The sequence below is a fragment of the Empidonax traillii genome, unplaced genomic scaffold, assembly GCF_003031625.1.
Source record: "Empidonax traillii isolate 1590-97213 ecotype Southwest subspecies unplaced genomic scaffold, ASM303162v1 scaffold841:size302398, whole genome shotgun sequence".
In the NCBI taxonomy this organism is placed as follows: domain Eukaryota; kingdom Metazoa; phylum Chordata; class Aves; order Passeriformes; family Tyrannidae; genus Empidonax; species Empidonax traillii.
This window is the reverse complement of record NW_020956034.1, coordinates 137,707-161,820: the sequence shown is the minus strand read 5'-3', so window position 1 is coordinate 161,820 and position 24,114 is coordinate 137,707. Positions and strand designations below refer to the sequence as shown.

Below are 24,114 nucleotides of genomic sequence, written 5' to 3'. Positions count from 1 at the left end.
TGAAGTCTTATTGTGCCAAAAAGAAAAATATTGGATTCTTTTTCTGAACTTTTGTGGTCTGGGATTCCACGTATCACAGTTCTTGTCCTCAGAGAAAAGTATAGTTTGTGTTATGTCAGTGGAGCTCAATAATAAAAGGTGAGTGAAGATGAATTGGCTTCTGCCAAGATGTGCAATCAAGAGTCTCTAATTTTCTTCTGTATAGAGAAGAAAAATTGTTTTCTATAATTTAAAGTTAGCTTTTGTTGTTTTGTCTGAGTGATATTTGATTTATTCTTCACTGACATCACCACAATCCTAATTCAATATCTGAGCATTAATTCTATGCCAGTCTAAGACACATCTTTTTTGCATCCCAAAGCAATTAATCCTGCATTCATAGTCAGTTGGCCTCAGATCTGCTCCGTAAAGTCATCCATCATAAATACAATCATGAGAAAAGCTCAGCATCTTCCTTGTATTAGGCAATAGGTGAAAATAAGAGGAAGTCTAAACGAATGCCATAAATCCTGGCAATATGCACCAGGAGAAGCTGCTGGGCAGGAGAACAGCCACAGGGATGAGTGGGCAGAACTGTCAGCCACGCTTGACCAGAGAGCCCAATGGTGAAAACAGCCATCCAGGAAGCAGGGCCCTGAGCTAGGGAAGCTTGAATACCCCATCTGGGTTTTCTAGGCAACACTGCACATGCAGGAGTGTCGGGTGTTCTCAACAAAAGTGCATCTCATCAAAGTAGGGAAAATGTGGCCTCAGTTGCCATCAGAGGTGCAGCAATTACAATAGGTCATTTCTGTAGAGCACTGAGCTGGGAAGAGAGAGATTTCTTGTTCCCAAGACAGTTTGCTCTTAGACCATGATTGTCTGATCTAAAATACAGAAGCAGATCTATATCATCTTACTGAGGCCTAAGTTTCAAATATAAAATCTGGATTTTTGCCTTAGGTACCTACATGAGCTAAATGTTTTTGATAGCGAGAAGCTTTTTAGTCAAGCAGATAAAAGCACGGGAAAGAGGCATTGCTAAGAAAGTAAAGATAAATAAGTGTGTGCTTAGAGCAAGAAGAAAGCAGTAGATTCTTTGTTCTTGAGTCCAAGGGCTTTCAAGAGTAGTGTTATGTAGGAAATCAGATTAGATGAGGGACGATCAGAATGTCTCTGCTGCCTCTAAAATAGCTAAGCCTTAAAATGGGTCAGTTTTTCAGTTTAATTTAGTGCAGCTGTTACAGCTGTAAATGTATCTACTTTTTAGGACTGACTTCCCAGTACTGTATAGAAAATAATTTAGTAGACTCTTGTAACAAGAAAGATGTTTTCTTCTTCTAAAGGTGCCTTTTCCTCACACCCTTTTGCCTTCTCTTCCCCTGAGAAATAAAGTATCCTATTGCAGCAAGCAGTGCTTGCTTTCCCCTTGGTCCTTTGCCACACGCAACTCTGCACAAAGTAATTGCAAATTGTTGTCAGGATGACAGAAATAGCTGTGCCTGTATCAAGCTGACTCTGAAACAGAGTCCCTGGACTGTAAGGAAAAGAGGAGCGAAATGCTGTGCCTTGAGGAGAATATCCCACTGTGCCCTGTGTGGGTGTGTGTGTGGGATGTTTTGCCCAGGTCCAGGATAGAGTAGTGCTATTCCCTGGGGAGTCTGACTCACCTCCATTCCATGCATGGGAAGGAGCTACAGGAGAAGCTGACAGTTAAATGGGGAAAATGGATTACAGCTGTGGATTCCCCTGAAGATGACCTTTTCTCTTAACAGATTTGTGGGAGTGGGTACCACTCAAAATTTTGGCAGGCTACATGTCTCAGTGCTACTGTATAGTTCGTGGTTGCTAATAGCAAAGATTGAGAAAATAGTCCTGGAAGAAGCTGGACTGACATAGATCTATTCAGGTTTTTCATTTTACAGGACCAAAAGAAGGGGACTGGGAACCATTGAAAAAGATGGTTTTAAATGTCTTCTAACAAGTTCCTTCTCTTATAAATCCTGGAAGTGTTATGCAGTGTTGTGTCTCCAAGAACTGTAAGGAAGCTTCAAGGAGAAGAATAGGAAATAGCAAGGAGAATAATAGGAAATAGCAAAAGCCATTCAATTGAGTAATGACTAAGAACCTGCCATGGAAAACCATAAAGTTTTGTAGAGGGGGTTGGGATCCTGGACCTTGAAAAAGAGAATGGAAATGTCCTACAACCCAGATTTTTAAGTCTTCTTCTGGAAGACTGATTTATGACACCTAGGGCTCAATATTAATCTAATTCACTGTTTAGACTGATTATTTTAGATGTGATATAATTGTAAATAAAGTTACAACCTACCATATCACAGCCATGATGTGGTTGTCTGATGTTTCCATATATGAGTGGTTATAACTGAAGGTACAGCTGGCTCATGGGGCAGAGCAAAAGAAGTAAAAGCTTCTTTCATTATGGGGCTCCCAATCTTGAATATACAGCTATTTTTGCACGTATAAAAGGTGATGCAATATTTGAAAATGCTCATGGATGTTAAAAATTGAATAGGTCTTATCAAGAGAATCTTTCACCATTTTATTAGCTCAGGTAGAAAATCGATTTACCTTGGGTAATACTAAAACAGATAAAGCTGAAAACCTGACTAGAAGATGACTATCTCTCAAGTATAAAAGTCTTCCAATATCAGATAAATCTGAGTTAAACAAAATTTGACAAAATGGACAGAGCAACCAAGTCTGGTGAGGATTAAGGCAAAGAGAACAATGGAAATAGTTTTCACCGTTGCTTCAAATATGTAATAACCAAAAGACCATCTCATTTCTTGAGATTTAGAATGGATACCATGCAAAATAATGAAAGTAAGCATTTATATTGCTTGGTTCATTGCAGGCATCGTGTCCCTGATCTCCCTGGCCGTCCTGTCCTATGAGCGCTACAGCACTCTCACCCTGTGCAGCAAGCGCAGCGATGACTACCGGAAGGCGTTACTGGCAGTTGGAGGTTCATGGATTTACTCCCTGATCTGGACTGTGCCACCTCTGATCGGTTGGAGCAGTTACGGGGTAGAAGGTGCAGGTACAAGCTGTTCAGTACGCTGGTCCTCAGAGTCAGCTGAGTCCACATCCTATATCATCTGTCTCTTCATATTCTGCTTGGTCATCCCTGTGATGGTCATGATGTACTGCTACGGTCGCCTCCTTTATGCAGTTAAACAGGTAAGCAGCTGTGTGCTATCTGTAGTGCAAACTGCTCTGAGGCATCTGTTACATTTCTCTTTTATCAAATTTGGATGTAGTGATGATAGGGAGCAAATCAGCAGACCAAAATGAAATTGAAAAGACCGCAGAAAGCCTCAAGGAGGGGCATGAGGTCTTAAATCCTTTTAATTCTCCTGCAGCTCCAGTCAAAACAACCAGATAAGATCCATGTAGATACTGATTTTGTGATTGAAATACTGTGTTCTGTGAAAGCCAGCATATCAGAGTGAAGGTGGCATTTGTAATGAAGCAAACACATATGTTTACCTGTTTATAAATCAGACATCTGTACAAACATATCTTCCTGGTTTTGGATTATGACAATTTAATAATTTCTGCTTCCTAATCTGTGGAATCTTAACTCTACAGTAATGCAGTTCTACTGTGCTTAATGGAGTTAATTGTAAATCAAAATAAAGGATCAGCTTTTGTAATTTTGTAAATTTGTAAAGGATCATCTCCTTGTAATTCTAGGCCACATTTCAAAGCTTCCTTGTAACTACAACCACCATTACTGCCCTGCCTCCTCCTACTACAATGGTGCTTCTCTCAGTGGTTTAAGGTGCACTGCATATATTCCAAAATGAATGTTGCAAAAGACCTTGCCAGGGGTGTGGTATTGTGAAGCGTGAATACTCTTGGTAGATTAATGAAATTGTTTAATGATGAATAATGAGAGAGGAATGAATATATAGGTGTTCCCTAAAAAGCAATTATTTATAATGTTTAGATGAATTAACTGAAAGTGTTAAATGGGGGGAAAAAAAAGGCAGCAAATCTCTGAATTCTTGTACAGAATTAAATTGAATGTAGTTTGCTTTTGGTTAGTCTTAAGGAATTAAGGTTGCTTGTTTTATGTGAGTTGTCAAAACTTTGAGAACACTTAAAACCCAAATGGGAAATCTTTTCCTGATTGAGTGCTGAGTGGGCCAGTAAAATCCCTTTGATGAGAATTCTACATCAGTATTGCTCTTAATGCTGTGCAATATTAAGATGGAAAAAATCTCCTTTGATTGTAGACCATTAAAGTGAAGTTGCAGTTCACATCTGATCCCTGGGTAGCAGTTTCCTTTGCCATCACCTTAAAGAAAGGGGCAGGATCTTGGAACATGTGGTACTAATAATATGAAGAAGAGACACCTTTCTTAAAATTCTATCTCTTCTTTCCTTCAGCCCTCACTGCTCATCCTGACAACAGGAATCACCCACAACATACAAATACTTGTATGGATAAAGCTCTGTAGCACGTACTCTAGCCTCTAATGCTGAATGTAGACTTGTGTTATTTTAGTCACTTTTATAAAATTTAAATTCAGTTGTATTAAAAGTAGTCATAATCTCACTGATCTACTGTGCAAAACATGCTGAGGGAACAAAGTATCACAGAGACTTGTAGTCATTTTTTATTTAGACATTAAGACTGGGTAGACTGGGTGGAAGATTAGGTTGAGTGATTAATCAATTAATTTCCAAAGGAAACAAAAACCATGGTCGAAGGAATAGCATTTTCCACAGTCCTCTCTCCTCCATCCTCCCTGTGCCTTCCAGAATGACCAGCAAGCCTCTGAGGTCAGAGGATCCTGAGAAATTTTGTAAATGGTGGAAGTGAAAGAGAATCAAAGCTAATCTTGTATAAACTGTTGGAGGGACAGGCTTTGGGGAACTAACACTTGTTAAATGCAAAGGAACTCCAGTGAGGATTAAATCATATCTCCCCTTTAAAGCTGTTATGAATAAGGGTCATAAGAGCTGCCTGAGCATTTGAGAAGTCTTGAATAGCTAAATCCGAAATTTTCACACAAAATATCTTATGTTTTCCTGGTGTTTGTAAAACATTTCCTGGATGAGTTATATGTCACCAAAAAGAGTCTCAATCAGAAAACTCATTAGTCCTCAGCTTTCTATGATGTACGAGAAACTGTTTCCAGTACCATAATCCTGAAATCTTGCATTTCATAAGTATCCTGTGACACATATATATATAAAATTCCAAATAACATATTTTGACAAATCACTGAAATGCAGCCTTTCCTCCTTTTGGTCTGAGGTCCTCTAACTGTTCTCTAAGAAATGGGATAGTTTATGAAATGCTTAAGTATGTCGTATTTCAAATTAGAGAAAAAGATGAACAATATGCAAATGAAAATATAGTAGTTCTTAAATAAAAGTACAAAAAGTAGGTAGAATAACAACAACAAAAAAAAAGAGCTTAAGAGAGGTTACAGCATTCATTATAATGCTGTAACTTTCTGGAGTGGGCAAAAAATTAATTGTCTAGCAATTTTCTGGCCTTGTAGATTTAAGTTCTTCCGTGACTCTTTGTGTTATGTATTAGAAGTAATGTGGGAACATTGCAAACATAATGAGTGCATTATCCCAACTTCAGCCACTTGGTAATTTTTCTAAATATGCGTTTCATAATTTTGCCAGATCTATAGAAGTTTTTATGTTAGAGCATTGTAGCATTCATGGTATTGCACCCTGAAATCAAGAGTGCGGGAGTTACTCCATTATTAATAGTACAATGCAAATTAATTGAGGTGGAAGAAATGTCTTAATAGATTTGTGATAGTTAATGCAAGAATTGGCATAGTGCCTGCATTTTCTCTCTTGAGCAACAGTGATTATAGGTCTGCTTTTCTCTTTTTCTTCTCTATATTTAGTCAGGTGCTGTAGCATTCTGTCCTTGAGGCATTAATAGATCCCACAAAGTCATCTGCAATTTTTGTAGTGGTTAAAAGCTTAAGCATTTGAGTAATACAGGTTTTATGAAAGATCATCTTTTCAAGGAATTACAAGTCAGTAGCATCATTATATGAATAATTTAACAGCAAATGCCATTAAACAGTATTACAATACAACTGCATTATTATCTCAGAGCTCTGGCCATTTATTAAGCTCAAAGATCCTTAGGAATTTTTCACATTATTTTCTTTAAAAAGTATGTTTGTTTTTTTTTTTCCCAGGCTGGCTTTATCTGGATGGTTGAGTTTGATCAAATGGGCAAAGTTTTCTCCCTCACAAAATACTATTCACATGTGTTTTATTCTTGCGCATTCTACAGCACAAGGGAAGGAAACTGAGAATGTTTTCTTTTTCCTTACGCAATTACATTACTTTTTTTCCAGTTTTTGGCTTATGATGCTTCTCTGGGACTCTACCATTGCATTTCCTCTGGAAAAATATTCTTTGTGAAGCCAGTGTCATTGGACAGAGTGAAATTATGACTCGATTAAGAAAACTAATTTTTAATTCTGAACAATGAGATTTTGACTCTATGTTATTTTTTAAAGATTTGGATATAAACAGCAGTGTTGGTCTTGAAATCTTCCGTGCCCACAAAAGAAGTCTTTGAGAAAAAGGAAAGAAGAGGTGTAAATTTTTATGGCTTCTGATTCCTTAATCCTTTTTTATGTCTGTACTATTTGAAAAATTAAATGTATCTGTTAAAGCAATTACGGCATCATTGTTCATTAAAGTAGTCAGGGAAAGAATAAAGTAGAAGGATAACTCCTGTTAATATTTCCAGTTCTCCATCTCATTTGGAAATGACTGTTTGGAGAAAGACAGCAGATTAGGGCAGAATTGCTCCATGATTTAAACTGAAATCTTCTTCATGTAAAACAAAAAATAGGATGGAGATGTAATTATTGTTCCATCATTCCTTAATTTGCCTCATAAGCCTATTTATAGAGAAACTGAATTTTCCAAAACTTTATCTTTGATGACTCTGAAGTTAGGATTTATGTTGAGAAAACTGATAAAGCAATTATACACACCATTAATCTTAGCTTCTTAAAACCATAAATAAAGCCAGGTTTGTAGTCATAGGCCTTCTTTTAGGAGCAAAGTTCAAAATCTTTCTAGGTATTTAATTAAACAAATGAGTCCTAAGAAATGTAATTCAGGTGAAGATGATCCTAGACCTGGCTGTATGGCTCCTGTAGATCATCCCTTTCAAATGTGATTGAGTACATTTGGGATTCAATTGAATTTCAAGTATGTTTACCTTAACTGCATCTAAGCTCAAAAAAGGAGCTATACTCATTGGACAACCATATATTGTTATTTTTTACCATATGTTTGTTAATTTTACTTCTTCTCTTTGGATCTTTATATAGGATCATATCATCTAGGATCTTTCTCTCCTAGCTTCTGGTGGTATAGAGGAAGAATAGCTTTGCCTTTCATTTTTAAACCTTGCCATAAATATATAATATTGACATCTCATTTGAAGCAAAAAGAGATTCAGCTTGCAAATTAATTAATAAATCTTTTCTGTCACATCATCACGAATATATGGGAACTTAATTAAAACAGAAATCTCAGGCTGAGAGAACTGGAATAAACTCAGCAAAATGTAATGAAAGAGTTCTGCTGGATTATCAAATGCTATAAAGTAATATAGCCTATAGCCATCATCTAAAAAAATCATAAAAATAAATATTTTCAGATTTTCTGTACAGTCCTCAGTAGGCACATAGCAGTCAATATTCAACATCTCCTTACTGGGCAGTTGTTTGACCTTTGCCAAATTCTTCATATACAAGCCACTACACAGATAGAACACAAAGCTGGCAACAGGCCATGTTTTGGATTCTATGATAACAGAACCATTCTGTGATAACAAATACCCAGACCATACCCTTTTATTGCTTGATTCTATTTGCTATAAGAATGAGCTTTAAATTGTGAGAACAATTTACATTCCTGTATAATACTGTATTTTTTCAGAATTTCTAGATTATTTCTGCAGTAGAAAATCTGACTTCTTTTTGTTGTTTCGAAGAGAAGAACACTGAAATACATTAGACTGCATATAGTATGCATTAGTTACCAGTTCTTTGAAGATCTGATTATTTCCAAATCTTCTTGGCTTCTAATATAATCAAATTTATCAGAATTCTGTAGGTGAGGTGACCTATAGGAACACCTATTTTGAAAATTATTAATAAAAAGCCATGGAACACTTTGACAAAAAAAGACAAGAAATCATATTTCACTGTTTCTCAGTAAGTTAATAATTCTGTTGAATATGCAATTTACGTGGGATCAGATTGAAATCTGTATATGGTATTACATAAATAAAGAATCTTAGCATATCAACTCTTTTTGTTTCAAAATTTGCAGACAATTTCTGTAACCACTCTCATCTTTCACAGCCTGTAAGTCCCGTTGCTTCCTTTTCCTCCTTTACTCTGACACCATTTTTTTCATAGATAGATCTCCTTCCTTCTTTCAATGAAGATTTCCATATTTTTTTCCTCTGATGGTTTGAAAATTATATGAACATATATAGATTTTCCAGTGCTTTGTAAAGCTGATACTACTATTCCTACTGTACAGAAGAAAAGCACGTAGTATTGAGAAGTGAAGTGTGAGAATTCAAGGCATTTTAAGAATCTATCTACCATTATTTTTTTCTTTATGTTCTCTCTGTAATCAGAGAAAGAAAATCACATCCAAGGAGGTTATTCTCAAAATCAGAAACTTTAGCAAGCTGCTGACATGAGTCCCACTAAAAGAAGCAAATTGTTTTATAACAAAACAAGGAAGTACTTTGACCTCAAGAAGAGGATACTGTGTATCAATAATTTATTTAAAAAAATAGTACCTGTTTTAAATTATTTTTTATATAATGGTATGATAGTTAAATTATTATGCCATTATGCCATTGTTATTTAATGCCATGTCATAATGTAAAGTACAAACATAGCATAACTTTTAAAACAAAATCTGTAACATTTTGTCACTGACTTTTGGGATTCTTACTTTTATAAACAGCAACTTTCAGATGTCAGCATTTCATGTTTCAGACAGTTCTATCCTTATATTTCTGTTCAAAGATATTACAGTGAAGCAGGTGCTGATTATTCCTGTTGGTTGACTTCTTTTTTTTTCTTCATTCATTTTAATGGGAAACATGCTTGAATAAAAAGCTGCTTTCATTAGCTAGGAGAAAGATTTACTAGTGTGCCTAATTTTTAAAGAACCAACATATTTTTGTACTCCTTCATAATGATTACAGTTTGCCCAGGAGGTTAAATGATTGTTACATAGCTGTCATGAAGACACTGTAAATATAACATTGACTTTCGGGGTTCACTGTTTTCAACTGTAAAAAGATTTCAGTTTTCTGCACTATGTTTATGCCAGTTTTTATTAAAGGTGTCTGTCCCAAGGGAATAAAATTCAGTATTTTCTGTAACACTGGAGAAAAATGTCAAATCCTGAGAAAAAAAGGAGAAAGCTAACATTTTCTTTATTTTGTGTATAGCTGCAAGGTTTGTAAGTTCACCATCTCAGCTTTTAAGAGAGTAAAGGTGCGGTGAGTCAATCCATCGTAAAATACCATTCAAAGTGTCTAGAGACTTCAGCTGCTGTGCTTGCATGGACACATGTCTAACTCACAAGTGACAGGTATGTTCACTTGGGGTTGTTCTCCATATTTCTGATTAAAAAGTGTCGACCGACTGTTGAAGCACATGTCATCAGATTAGTGCTCATTTTTTGAGGTCTGGTCATGCTGGAAGGGGAACAGGCATGAGAAAAGATTATGATATTGTTTCCCCTGTGCTTTCAGAAGTGTAAATCTTTACTTAATTGTCTGTATTTGCGGAGAAACAGTTATGCGACTTTTGTGTAAATCAAGCACTGTACAGATTTATTGTAAATCAAGTTAATGGCTGGTCAGAAAACAGGAATTCGTTTGCTACTTTTCATTCTTTATATTAACTAGGGAGGAAATAAGCCTGTCATTGTGTTTAATAATTATCTAATAGAAGTTAAGATCTTATGCATTAATCTCTGTGTGCTTTATGTCCTTAAAAAATAGGCTGTGGTTTCATGAGTCTTTCAGTTTACAGCAAATGGTGTACATCAATACTAAGCACATCTCAGGGGTGTGGCTCAAAGTGTGAGTTAGTAAAGGGTTTTTCTGAGAGGAAAAATATCATCATCATGGCTGGGCTTCGCGAACGAAGATTTGAGAGGGGCTCTACCCACGCTTGCTACAAGCGTGCTGATGGCTAAAAAGGCCAATGCGAGATAGACAAGTCCAGTTGCAAGGAAAAATATAAGATTTTTTTTGTTTGCTCACCAGTTATGAAACTGGAAAGGTTAAATATACAGGAGCGTGTTTTGCAGGGTGAAGAATGTGGTTTTGTGTCCTTACATTTTAGCATGGAGAACTGAGCCACACTTACTGTCCTGTAGTTTAACTCTACTTCAGAGACCAACTTGTGACCTCAGGCAAAATCTCTGCCAGAAGGCTTGGAGCAAAATTAATTGTCCTACATGTAGCAGCACTGTGTCATTGTCCCCCAGAGAAACACTTCTGAGGGTGTATCTGCAAAGGGATGCTGCTGTGCAGCTAAAAAATAACAAATGTGCAATGCCCAAGGGTTTCCTTCTCTGGTACCACCATGCACTTGGTATCACATTTACTGTACCATTGTGTGAGAGTCCACAGGCCAGTCCCCAGGCAATGTTATTGGGGTGAGAGGCTAAAGCAGAGGGTGGGAAGCCAAAGCAGACAGCCTTGGTTCACTTGCACGTGAAGTGTAATGTATTTAGCAAAGCCTTCAGTCACAGTTGTAGCATCACAGAATTGTTTGGTTTGTAAGAGACATTAAAGACCACCTAGTTCTGAACCCCCTGCCATGGACAGGGACATCTTCCACTAGACCAGGTTGCTCAAAGCTCCATCCAACAAGGCCTTGAACACTTCCTGGGATGGGGCATCCACAACTTCTCTGGGCAACCTGTTCCAGTGCCTCATGACTTTCACAGTAAAGAATTCCTTCCTACTATCCAATCTAAACCTGCCTTCTTTCAGTTTGAAGTCATTCCCCTTGTCATCTTTAGTTACTGGAAGGTGCTATAAGATCTCCCTTGAGCCAAAATGTAGTTTTTTCCTATCAGTGCAAAGAGAATTAACAAGGATGTTTATTTTGACTTTGTCATTCCTTATTCCATCTCATAATTAGTCCTGTGTGACTTAAAACTCCAAGGTTTGGGCACAAACATTTGTATTATCTATTACTATTCATTGGTTCCATGATTTAGCCCCACTTCCACTGCTGAAAATTCTGAAAGCTCAAGGTACAGTGCCTGAGGCAGCATAGTTTGGCAGTAACAGAGGGAAATAATTTTACTTGAGAATTTATCATGTAGTGAAGAACAATGGCATGAAAAATCCACATGCTGCAGAGATACGAAATGAATGCAAATGATTACGTGCTTAGGGAATGAAAATCAAAAGCATATAAAAGAAAAAAGGTAAATATGTAAAATCTAGAACAAACATTGTGTCAAAATTTCTAATCCAGTATTTCATTAGTTTGTAATCCTACTGACTAGGTAGGGTTTTTTTTTTTTGATATCTCAGTTGAATCTTGTACATCTGCCTGAGAACCTCTGCATAAACTCAGATTGAAGGTTTATAGCCAGAGGAAAGCAATTTAGTTGTCAGGCTTATATTATCTTAATAATAGAAATGTATTAAACAATGTAAGTTTATGAGATTGATCATACTTTTTTACCAAAAATAAAATAAGTTCAAATTTTGATTCCCTGGTTACCTGGTACTAAAGCCGTTTCATCCAAAAACAAAAGGTGAAGAAACCAGTGTACCTGTCTTACATCTCCAGTGTTTTTTGATGTTTTTCAATTTTCAATGTTTTGAACTTAACTGGACTAAAGATAAGGTGGTCTAACCTACTTATAATAGACATTAATTTGGTTATATGATATTATAATAAATGCACAGCTCTCACATTCACGTTAGTTCATTTCCTTTGGGGTTTAATAAGGGTAAAGGCGCAAATACCAATATTCAGCTCAGTGAGCCTCATCAGTGTGGTAAAGAAGTGTTGCAAACACACTAATTTTGATGTTCTAATTATGCATTCCCTCATGTTTATGCAGTCAATCCAAATTTGTATTATTACAAGGGTTTTTCTGTGAGGTTTATAGGTTTATATGTGCCTTTTTTCTTTATTAAAATAAACAGACAGGATATTTTATGGAATTCTCCCCTTTATAAATTGTTGCTGCTTTGTGAACTACTTGTCTTTGTCTCATGGTGAATCAGTGGAAATAGACTTGTGTTTTCTGTAGTAGATTAAAACTGGGGTCATGTTTCAATTTACATGTATCTTACTATACAGCTGGCTCTACTTATTTCAGTGGGCCTGATGGTAAATTTAGAGCCACTGCAATAAATGAAAAATGATGGCAGAAATAGGGCCAAAAATATTTTAAACACAGACGTATTTCAGGCAGCATTTTATTAATTGGAGTCAATAAAAATTGATTGCCAATACTCAGAGTGCCTTTAATTACTAGCCTTGATAGAATATAATCCTAAACCATTAAATACCCAGTGTAACTCAGATTAAATACCAGGGAATCAGCTGGCTGATTCCCTGATGACAGTAGAGAATCAGAGCAGTTTGTGGGGGCCAGGTGACTGCACCTGGGCAGGTCTGGGGAAAAAACACTGAACCTTGACAGAATTCCAGTAGAATGAGGCCTGTCCTTGTGAAGCATGTAGAGTAGAGGCTTCAGAGGCTTTTAAAAATTAAATACTAACATATACGTCTTCAAAACATCTGCTCCTACTGGAACTAAAAAAGCTACTGTTCAGGCACTTTCCAGTTTGCATCTGACACTTGTTTTACCGGGAACCTCCTTTGCTGAAGTAGTGCTTGTCCAAACCTTCCCAGGAGAAATTACACCCATCTATCACACCACAAAGAGAGTTTCATGTTTCTTCTTATTTGGCACATGTTTTATTTGAATTTCACTTCACTGGTAATGGATTTGTTAGATGAACTCTCCAGCTACCTAAATTATAGAGACCTTCAACTTAAAAAGCTCATGAATCGTTATGCTGTAAATCAGTATCCCTCTGGACAGGTAAAGGATAGGAAATAAAAATATAAGGTCTTAAATAGCGGATGTTTCCTTCTGAGAGATACGTGTAACATGTATTACTCTATTTCTCAGGTTATTTTTAAGAAGATGATGCTTAGTCCATTGACTCTCCAACTTCTCTATTTCATGCAGTTTTCATTGCAGCTTAACCACTGTCCTGTTTTTGGTCCTAATCCTTTCTTCCTTTGTTATTTCAAGATAAAACTCCTAAAAATAAAGAACATTCACTCGTAATTTATAATATTGAGAGGCCTGAGGCTTCACTTTCCTGTTTGTTAAACATCTTTTTTCCCCCATGGTTTTAATTTTAAAATGTTTATGCCATACGCATCTTAAAACAATGAACAACCGTCTCTGGCTTGAGGTGGAGTCACCTGGGCTTACAGTGAATGGGTGATTATTTGACTTTTATAGTACAGCTGACATCTGCTAAGCAGATAAATTAGTCACACATGAGTATGTGCTAGGGTTGCCTTAGGGTATATTCCAAACCTTCTGCTGTACTTAACAGTGGTAATCTGAATTCAAATGAGAGATCTGTCAACTAAACAGCTTCTTAAGTAATAAAAAGCGTGTAAGGTGTTTACTAAGGGGATCTCAGTAATATTGGAATGTTTTATTTCTAGTCACATGTGAGGCAGAAAAGGCACAACACTGCAGTGTTTCAGAAGGCTGTAATATCAGTTTTATTTGGTAGTGTAACACTCCACTAGAAACATGTAAACGTTGGGACTCCACTGTCCCAAACATGTAAAAATAAATTTCTGTGTAGCTGACATCTTGCTACTTATATCTGGCCTTTTAAAGATTAAACATAAACGAAGTTTGAATAAAACCTGCACAGAAGTAGAAAAGGAAAAAATTAATAAATATTCTGAGCCTAAACTGAAAAAAAAGAAAAATATTGAGCAAAGAGTCCCATAAAGAATAGAGTTTTCACTGCCTGGCAAACACTGAGGTATATGCATTTTTTATTCCCATTGGCAGTCCCATTGAACATACCTAATGGTTAGTTATATGTCTGTAAAACAGATGCCTTGCACAGAAAATAGAATTAGTATTGCCACTATTGACTGGTTGTATCTGTCCCTGGTTAAACACCAGTAGCATTCTGCTCTGCTCTGACACCTTCATCATGGATCTGTACATTTAAAAACACCTATCTCTGGGAAAGTTCACTCAGCTAAGTCACTTTTTTTTCTCTATTGTTATGGCTTGCAAGAGCTCACTGGAAGTCTTTAAAGGCCTTGCCTGATACTTTTCTCTCTCTCACTTTCTGAGCAACTTCAGGATATTAGTTTAGTCTAAATGTCAGGTTGGAAGAACTGACTCTCACGCTGTTCAAGTGTGGCCTTTCTGCATTGATCTTTAAGATCTTTCTGAAGAAAATTTGTAACTGTGGTTGGCAGTCTGGCCTTGGCCTTTTATTAATTGCAGGCTAGTCCTGGGAGTAATTTCTTTTTGTATGTTTTCTTTCACTATTTAATAGTGAAAAAGCTTTTCTGCCCTGCTCACGCTTCCATGCTCCAGGATGGTCAAGGCTCAGTAGGTGTTTAGTCATGTCAGCCTAACCCATTTTGGATTTTCTCAATATAAAATTAAGTGGATTTTCTCTGGGCTCCATTGCTTGCCGAGTAAGTTCAGGGTGTTAATTAAGTCTAAATGTCAAGTGAAAAGAAGCATGGCTCCAGCCTTCTGAATCATCTAGTTAGCTCAATCTTCTTTTTACTTTGACCTTTCCTTGGGGAAGTACAGGTTTTGCTCAATTAGTTTCAGTCTTTCCAGAAGAATGGTGGAATTTTATAAAACTCCATCATCTTTTTCTCTCTGAAGTTATAAATTCACACTTGGACATGCTTCATGCTGGCTCTAACTATATCCATCCCTACTTACTCACTGCACCATGGAGAATACTGCTGTCACAAAACTCAGGAATGAAAGTATTGCCCAAAAGTGAGCTGAATTTCCAATATCTATATTTAACAAATATTAACTTGAAGCGGGTTGAGTTTGTTAGTGAATTATTGCCAGAATAGTTTGTATCTTGATCCTAATTGTCTTGGCCCTGTCGAAATTGGAATTAGAAGGAATCCTAGAGAATTATTAAAAATATCTCTGTTTTTTCTGTCTATAATTGTCAAAAAAGCATATATAGATCAAAAGTATTCTGTAAAAGAATATTATTCTAGAGCCAACCTCGTCCTTGAAAAATAAAGGTTTTTATTATTATACATTTGGAAGTAGTATTAATTTGCAGATTGAGAGACTGAAACAAGGATCTGACGACCACATTTCATGTGCATAGATGCAGAATTTCCATACTCAGTGTGTGACATCCCTGGTAGCTTTGTTTCAGTTACAGTAAATATCCATGGAGATCATCAGCTGGGAAGTGAGTGCAGTTGATTAGGAAAGCAAGGGACAATGGCCAGTAACAATTGTCTGAAACAGAAAACTTGGGAACAAGGGGAGTGAGTAGCCTAGTCAGTGGTGTCAGAGACCAAGAGTGGGGTGGGCAACACTGGCTGTGGTTCTGCTGTAGAAAAAGAGCAGACTTTCTAAGGTTTATGAGAGCAGTAAGGGATAGTAGTACCTGAGGTACAGTTATATGTGCAGAGAAAAGTAACTCTATCATTCATCATACATATACATAACATATATGATGGAGTGTTCTCAGTTACTCTTCAGAGAGATCACAGAGTTGGTTTGAGTCATTTAATGAAAAATTATGTTCAGGAAAATCAAAATAATAAGTAAGATGTTAGAAATTACTAGGGAAGGGATTGAGAGAAACATCCCAAATGTTGTTAAATTATATAAGCTTGAATACTGTAACGAGTTCTGGTCAACTATTTGAGAAGGATATAAGAAAAACAGAAAAGACAGAACTACCAGTATGACTCCAGCTGGGCTATTGGAGCTACAAAACTGCCACTTCTTCCCTAAATGATGCTGGTGACTCTATAAAAATCACTGACCTGCCTTTAAGCAAGCTTAGTGTAGGGTCTGGAGGATTTGACAGGCAGATCCAAGCACATCTATTAGGCTTATTTAAATATAAATAGCTACATGTCAAAAGCATACCCTCATGTCCCTAATGATGCCTTGCTTTATGTCATCAGAAATTTTCAGGGGAGTGGAAAAGGATCCCTCAGTGAAGTGTGGAAAAGCTTGACCTCATCCCAGGAGAAAGGGTAACTGTGGTTAGGTAGTGAAAGACTGATGATGCCTGAGAGATTTTATCATCTAATTTTGCTGTAAGGAGAGCAGCTACCAGGCCAAAGGAAAGCAAAGCTCAGGTTGTCACCCAGATGTGCTAGCTTGATGAAAAATAGCATTAAATGCGAATAGGAGCTTACATGCCTGCAAAAATGGATCCAGGGAAATAGCCAAGCTCCATTTTCATGGGAAACATTATCCTAACTCTTTTTCTTTTTTTTAACCTCGTACCCCAGATTCAGAGCAAATATTCGTATTTAGTGTAGAAAAGGTTGTGGTTAATTTAATTCAAGAGGTAAAGAGGGTGGTGAGTAATACTTGCATAACTTGCTTCTCCAACCTTGACTCCTGTCACACAGTTACGGACATATGTATGTGTGTGTATACATAATGTATATATATATGTATTATATATAGAGTATGTGCTGTGCATACATTTCTGCATATATATATATATATATATATATATATATACACATTCATATATACCTGGCCTTTTTTAGTGAGAAGGGAGAGGTCATAAATCAAACTGCAAACACACCTGAAAGGTGGGGAGAAGGTTTTAATGTGTTCCAATTTTGGCTGAATAATTTTTCAAATCTCAGCTGATACTTACTCTGACTCTTATATTTATTGTCCTGGACAATTACAGCACAGGCTGTTATTTCCTCCTTTAGCTATATCATTGTATATATTAAATATACATATATATGTATATCCCTCTGTTTTAAAATGTTATTTTTTGCCATACTTGATTGAAAATATTTTTCCTTTAGATACAGACCAACGTGCACTCCATTTTCTATGGTAGATGGTAGCATATTGTTGTTTAGCATCAACTAACCTGGAAAGAAATCTGGAAAGAAATTTCACACCTGTCAGTTCATCTCTTTCTGAAGAGTTCAGCCGTATTAGTGATGTTGCAGATATACATTCTGCATTTAGCTCTCTCTGGAAGAAAGTTCACAGAAATCAAGAAGGAATTAATGTCTGTTATTTTCCCTTTCTGCTTCAGAAATTCTTCAATGCAAAATACACTGAAGTCTGCTTCAATTTGGTTTTTATTTTTCCTTGTCCTTAACTTAATAGCTGGGCTATTGCAAAGTAAAGACATTGTAAAAGTTACTAAAACAAGAAAAAAGCATGCCTAACCTAAACCAGAAGTTGGTTATTAAATTGTTGGCTAAAATTATCATTTGTTGACAAGCTTTTCAAAAAGAGGAGTATTAAGCTAAATTACTGGCTTGATTTTCTGAAAGTGTTCTCAGCACCTTCCACCTTTAAAATAGTGGGTTGTGTTGCAGAGCAGCAACACAGGTAGTAATTATTCTTACATGTTACTTTTACAAAACTAGCTGCATTTTTATTCTGTTTTTGGAGAGTATCCTTCAGACCTTCTGTTTTTCCCTCCTCAAAGTGGAATTCCTCAGTTTTGCACTTACAGATGATTAATTCAACTGTGCAACAAAAAATAGTGGTTTTTGAAGTACCTACTCCATATTGTTACAATAAAAGCAACCTGCTTTTATTCATTTGTCTTGCCATGAAAGTCCTCTAACCTAGGATAGAGAACTCTGGACACCAGCAAGCTCAGTTAGTTCCGCAGAGCTTTTCCAGTGTCGGCCTTTTGCCACGTCTCTTGTTTTCTTCCTGTTCCCGTAAAATGCACATAGTTTTATCCTCTTTAATACTTGTTTTGGCAATGTCATCATTTTCTGGACATCACTAGTCCCTCCCTCTCCTTTTTATAAGCCTCTCTAAGGTACTGAAAGGCCACAATGAGTTTTCCCCAGTGCCTTTCTGAGCTGACCAACCCCAAGCCTGTCTTCGAAGGAGTTGTGCTGCAGCCCTCTGGTCATCTACATGCCCTTTCTCTGGACATGTTCTAATAGATCCACATCTTTCTTGTGCTGAGTACTCCAGAGCTGATGCAATACTCTAGGTGGGCTCTCATGAGGGCAAAGTAGAGGGGCAGAGTCACCTCCCTTGACTTGCTGGCCACTCCTCTTTTGATGCAGCCCAGGATGTGTTTGAACCTTCTGGGCTGTGGGCACACACTGTTGGCTCACATCCAGCTTTTCAGCCAGTCTTTTTCTGCAAGGATGTTCTCAATGAAATCTCAATGAAATCTTCTGGTCTCTAGTCATATCTGAGATTGCCCCAACCCAGCACCTTGCACTTGGACTTGCTCATGAACTTACAAAATTTAGCGTTTGGATAATGCTGTCAGTCACAAGATGTGATTCTTGGGGCTCTCCTGTGCAGGGGCAAGAGTTAGAATTTGATGATCCTTGTGGGTCTCTTCCAACTAAGAATATTCTATTCTATTCTATTCTATTCTATTCTATTCTATTCTATTCTATTCTATTCTATTCTATTCTATTCTATTCTATTCTATTCTATTCTATTCTGTTCTGTTCTGTTCTGTTCTGTTCTGTTCTATTCTATTCTATTCTACCTTACCCTACCCTATCATTTCACACAGGTTTTTCTGGGCCCACTTTTCAAGTTTGTCTGGGTCCCTCTGAATGGCAGTCCATCCTTCCATTTTGTCAGCTGCACAACTCATCTTTGTGTCATCTGCAAACTTGCTGGGCATGCACTTGATCTCACTTTCTGTATCATCGTTGAAGTTATTGAAAAGCACCGCTCCCAAGACAGAGCCCTGAGGTACACCACTCGTCACCAGCCTCTACCTAGACATAGAACCATTGACCACAACTCTCTGGCTGTGTCCATCCAGCCAGTTCCTTATCCACTGAATAGTTCATCCATTAAATCCATGTCTCTGCAATTTGGAGATAGGAATGTGATCACATGCAATATATATGCTTAAATGAGTTGTCAGGGCTGGTGGCTCTTCAGTTTCACATTGATGCTATTTCACCTCAGAAACACTTCTTTTCTGGCTCTGTATTTCCCATACCAGAAAGAGCAGCTCCAGTTGCTGTGGGCCTTCACTCCTGTCTGTCTGCCCCAGCTACGGTAAGAATAAGCATGCTTTGCCTGTACCACAGGTTGGTGAGATGCAAGGTAGCTGCAGACCTCCCATGTCTGGGTAGCTCCCAGACCTCCCAGGGCACAGGCTGACTCATGGGCAGAGTGAGCTTGTCACTCACAGCTGAGTGCAGTGCAGGGTCAGCTCTTACGCTGGAATTGGCTTGTGCCAACTCTGTGCATGGGAAACCCACACTGATGCTTTTGTAACTGTTGTCCTTGCTGGGTGGGTCTTGAGCTTCCCACTTGGGGAAGATAGGAGTATTTAATGTACTTTTCTTTCTAAAACCAAACTCTTACTGCAAACCAAAGGACAGCTGTGCAATACACCTTTAATCTTCCCATGCACACTGGTTCTAGAAAATACACAGTGAGTAAAAATGTCAGGATAAAACACGAGTTGTCGGTGATGGAAGTGACACCGTGAGCTCCTTGTTTAGTGTATAGGAATATATTCACTGTGCTAGACAAATTGTGCTAAAAGCCCCTTAGCTAGTGCAGTGGAAAAAATCCTGCATCTAAGAGGATTTTAGTGTTCCTTAAGTTCACAATAGAACTTTTTGGATTTTAGCAGCAATAGCAGTTATGCTTTCAGGACAGTTTACAAAGCCATGAATTTTGAATTTAAAGCATCACTTCACCTTAAGGCATTAAGACAGCTATTTCCCATTTCCATAACAAAAATTCCCAATAAAGTCAGTCTTCAGCAGATAAAACATCCCTCTTATGAATGTCAAATGCTAAACTTAACAGTGACATTAAAATAATTAGCTATGTGGCACCTTGTGTGGTTTTATGGTGTATTTGTTGCTATTAACTCATGTGGCTCCAACAGCAAAATATTCTTGTGAATGCTTAAATCTCATTTCACTCACTGAGAATAAACGTGTAAATGTGTAAAGTCAAGGCCCATTGAATTCTAAGGTGACCCGAAACAGATGTTTCTGTTCAGTCTGTATCTGCAGAGACAATTCATCACTCATTTTGAATTTAGCCATGTAAATGCTGATAAAAGAGGCATTTACTTTTAAGCCAGTGAGCTCTCTTTTGCCATGATTGTCTATTTTAAACAATAAAATAATCCATCCATCTAACTGTTAATCCATAATAGTTCTGGGGTAGCTCACACTGAAAACTGGATTACTTGAAGTGTCTGTTTCCTACAGCCTTTTAGAGCTTTTCATGCTTTGGAGGGCTCTTTTTCCACCTTTTTCTCTTGTTTTTCCTTGAGAACAGAACCTGTAGAGATGGGAGAGGAGAAAGCTCATAAATGACATTTCAGTCACTGCTTAGTTTGACTGTCAGGTTTAGTAGAGATGGAGAAATGGAGACCATTTCTGAATTTCTTTTGTTAGAAACATAACAGAGAATGGTCTTACTTGATTGGTTCATGAAGGAAGAAGACTGATCTTTTTCCAGCTTTTTTACTGTACTGCAGCTTTTGCCTAAAAAGTCTGGATCCCTTCTGTTCATTTCAAGAAGCTGTAGTAAAATAAATGTTCAAGGATTGGCAGACTTCTTACAGATGATTTTAAATATTTCATTTGTCTCTGGTTTTGGTAGCACTGTTGAATACTTGATTATGTCAAAACAAGCACTTTTAGCTGATACTGAAAGATGCTGGCAACAAACACTGCTGCTCATAAATAGCCTTCTCTTTATTGTGCAGTTTTGAAGTCTTGAAGTAAATATGGTTATTTGAGTGTAAAAAGACAGATCCGGGAATATTGTATCAGCTGTGGTGAAAAAACCACTTTGTGCCCTATTTCCATATTGCTTGTTTAGAGTTAGCTACAAACAGGATGTTTACAGCATGCACTATTTAGGTGCACAGAGTATAATAACATATTATTTTCCATCTTAATAAATAGTTGGAGAAAGAGAAACTGACTTGAAGAACAAAATGCACAAACAAGCCCCCTGATTTCTAAGATGCTATCATGTACATGTCCCCTACTTGAAGTGGCTCTGGGTGCTGGATCGTCTCTCCATTTAGTGGTTGCATGGATGGGATGCCATATATTCTTCATACCCTTTCAAGGTGTTCACAGTTGAAAATGGGTGCAGGTAAAATATGAAGGAAATTCTTTATGAGAAAAGGCACATAGCCACATTAAGTAAGGAGGAGAGATTAAGGTAAATGCGAAAAAGAAAACGCAAGGCAATTCAACCAAAACAGGTTAGATCTTCATCACTGAGGCCCCCCCTTCTTAATAGCTAATATGATCCCAACACTCTTGCCTTACATATACATATACATATACATATACATATACATATACATATACATATACATATACATATACATATACATATATATTGCCTTACAACTCCCTTGCCATACATACCAGCTTGCCCATGTGTGATAGGAATATGCACAGTTGTACATTTTCATGCCTTGCAAGGGTGACTGGATATGTGCCTCTGTCACTGTTGGCCTCACAGTTGCCTCTCCATCTCTGTGTACAACCCTCCCTCTGGTCTTTTCTGGCACCTGTGCCGCCTTCTGAGCAGGTGAAGTGCCACCAGTATTCCCTCAGTCCCACAACTCATGGCCCACTAAATCCAGAGAGAACTGAGCAGTGGCTGCAGTAAGTCAGACTTTTGGCTCTGGAGCACAGGAAGGGGAAGGCTGTGCTCTTGGGCAGGGCACTGTCCAGTCCTCTTCTCCCATACAAATCTGTGTGGTGACTGAGAAAAATATTTAAAGCAGTTAATCTCATCCCAGAGGCAGGTAGCTACTGTCTTTTTTTCTGGGCTGCACGCTGCTCTAGTTATCTAAGTAGTGATGTTTTGTGTGTCAGATTGACTGGAAAAAGGAGTGTTGGGTATGTCCATGAGATGCATTGTGGCTACAGGGCAAATCCAGATTAGAGCTAATTGTGCCAGTCTTGCACTCAGTGCCTGAAATCAGACAAGCTTGACTGTCACTGCCTCCAGCTGAGTTCTGAAAAAGACACTTCTGCTAATTCCCAGAATGAAAGTAGGGGAGAAACACTGTTTTCTCATTAAAAAACTCTCAATGACCAATCCTCTAGCCTTCTTATTTTCTTTAAATATAGGGCTTTCCCTACATTTATACTATCAAATTTGGCAGGACATTATCTTTGTCCCAGAGAAAAGAGCTGAGTTTACAGCAAAGACGTGTTTTCCAGCCATCCTACATAAGTACCAATGTACTGGGTACAGTACTGGGATCAGTACTGGGAATACTGATCCCAGTGGGTCAGTATTTATTGTGCCATTTTAAATTGTGGTTTAGATCTTCTATGTATTTTAAAAGTATATATATACCTATCCTATATTTTCACATTCAGCTATTCTAGAACATTATTTGAATCTATTTTTTCTCATCACTCTCTGATGCTCTTCTATCAGCTGGATATCCAGGGAGGCATTTCCATTGGACTACTGAAAATACAGTGTAGCAATTGTGTTAAATTGTCCAGTAGTTTTAAAATAAGAAATAGAATTATTTAATGTTAAAATGTCTACTGCTTTCTCATGTGCAGAAGTATTATCTTTCTGTAGACTACATGAACTTGAGCTATATCTTGCTAGAGATCTTGCAGCATCTATAAACAGAAAAGTTTTAAAGATAACACCTTGTAAAGGTAGGCTGCAAAGCTGCAAAGGCAATGCAGTGTTTCATCAAAAGTGCATGGATAAATGTAGAACATGGTTTCAAAACTTCCCCTCCCAAGGAAACAATCTAAAGATGTGAAAACAGAAGGATATGTGCCAAAATCACACCCATAGTCCCTCCGCTTTTAGACATATTTTCTTTCTTTTTTATGATTTACATTTTATCTGTGCAGAGGGTAAACTCTTGCAAACTCCTCAAGACAGAGATATTCTCTAAACACAGAGGAAAAATGTATTGCCTGATGCTTCTGTGTATATTGAAGATCTTTAGCTGTGGATGCCATGGCTAAGTGGGGCTTTGCATTCCTTGATTAATATTTAACTTGTAGCATAGCTGCAGCTCACATGGAATCCTGGATTCTTCAGTCAGAGTAATTTCCCATTAGTCATAAAAAATTTAATTCAAATAGGCAATACAGGATTGGGCCATTATCTATTATTAATCCTTTTCTCAAACTAAAGTAATTAAGATATAAACAGGTTCCATTCTTAAAGAAAAAAAATAGTCCCAAGTCTTTTCAGAAAGGATGGATTTTATTTTGGAATTACCTTTTTGCAGAAAATCATTACAAAACTAGATGGGAAAAATAGTTCTAATTTTTGGGTAGACTAAGTTTGTGTTTGTTTTATTTACTTCTAACAGGAACATTTCCACTGAGACTCTGAGTAGAACCAACCATTCTAGAAGCCTAGAGTCATAGTTAACTAAAAAGAAACAGTGCCACCATATTATTTTGCCTTCATATGTACTTAGCACAGTCACTATATGTGTTTTTAACTCACAGCCTGATACATAACACATACATTATGCAAAAATACCTATACTGCAAAGAGGTAGGTAAAACTCTGACTATTTCCACTGCATTAGCATGTGCATATCATGTGTCAGGCAACAGATGACATTTGACTGGGGTGGTTGGTTCCACCTGTAACTGCGCTTTATTCATTTACAGAGTTATGCACATCAGCGTTCTTCATCAGCTTAAACCTATTCATTCTATTTTTTTTTTTTTTTTTTTTTTTTTTTTTTTTTTTTTTTTTTTTTTTTTTTTTTTTTTTTTTTTTTTTTTTTTTTTTTTTTTTTTTTTT

At 37.2% G+C, this 24,114-nt stretch overlaps 1 protein-coding gene across 1 annotated transcript in view; it reads left to right on the top strand.

Moving 5' to 3' along the window:
* LOC114066980 (pinopsin-like) overlaps positions 1 to 24,114 on the top strand; it is a 77,598-nt gene that overhangs the window by 28,120 nt on the left and 25,364 nt on the right. Inside the window, exon 2 of the mRNA XM_027902110.1 lies at positions 2,858 to 3,183. Coding sequence (XP_027757911.1) covers positions 2,858 to 3,183 — 326 coding nt within the window. The remainder of the gene's footprint in view (positions 1 to 2,857; positions 3,184 to 24,114) is intronic.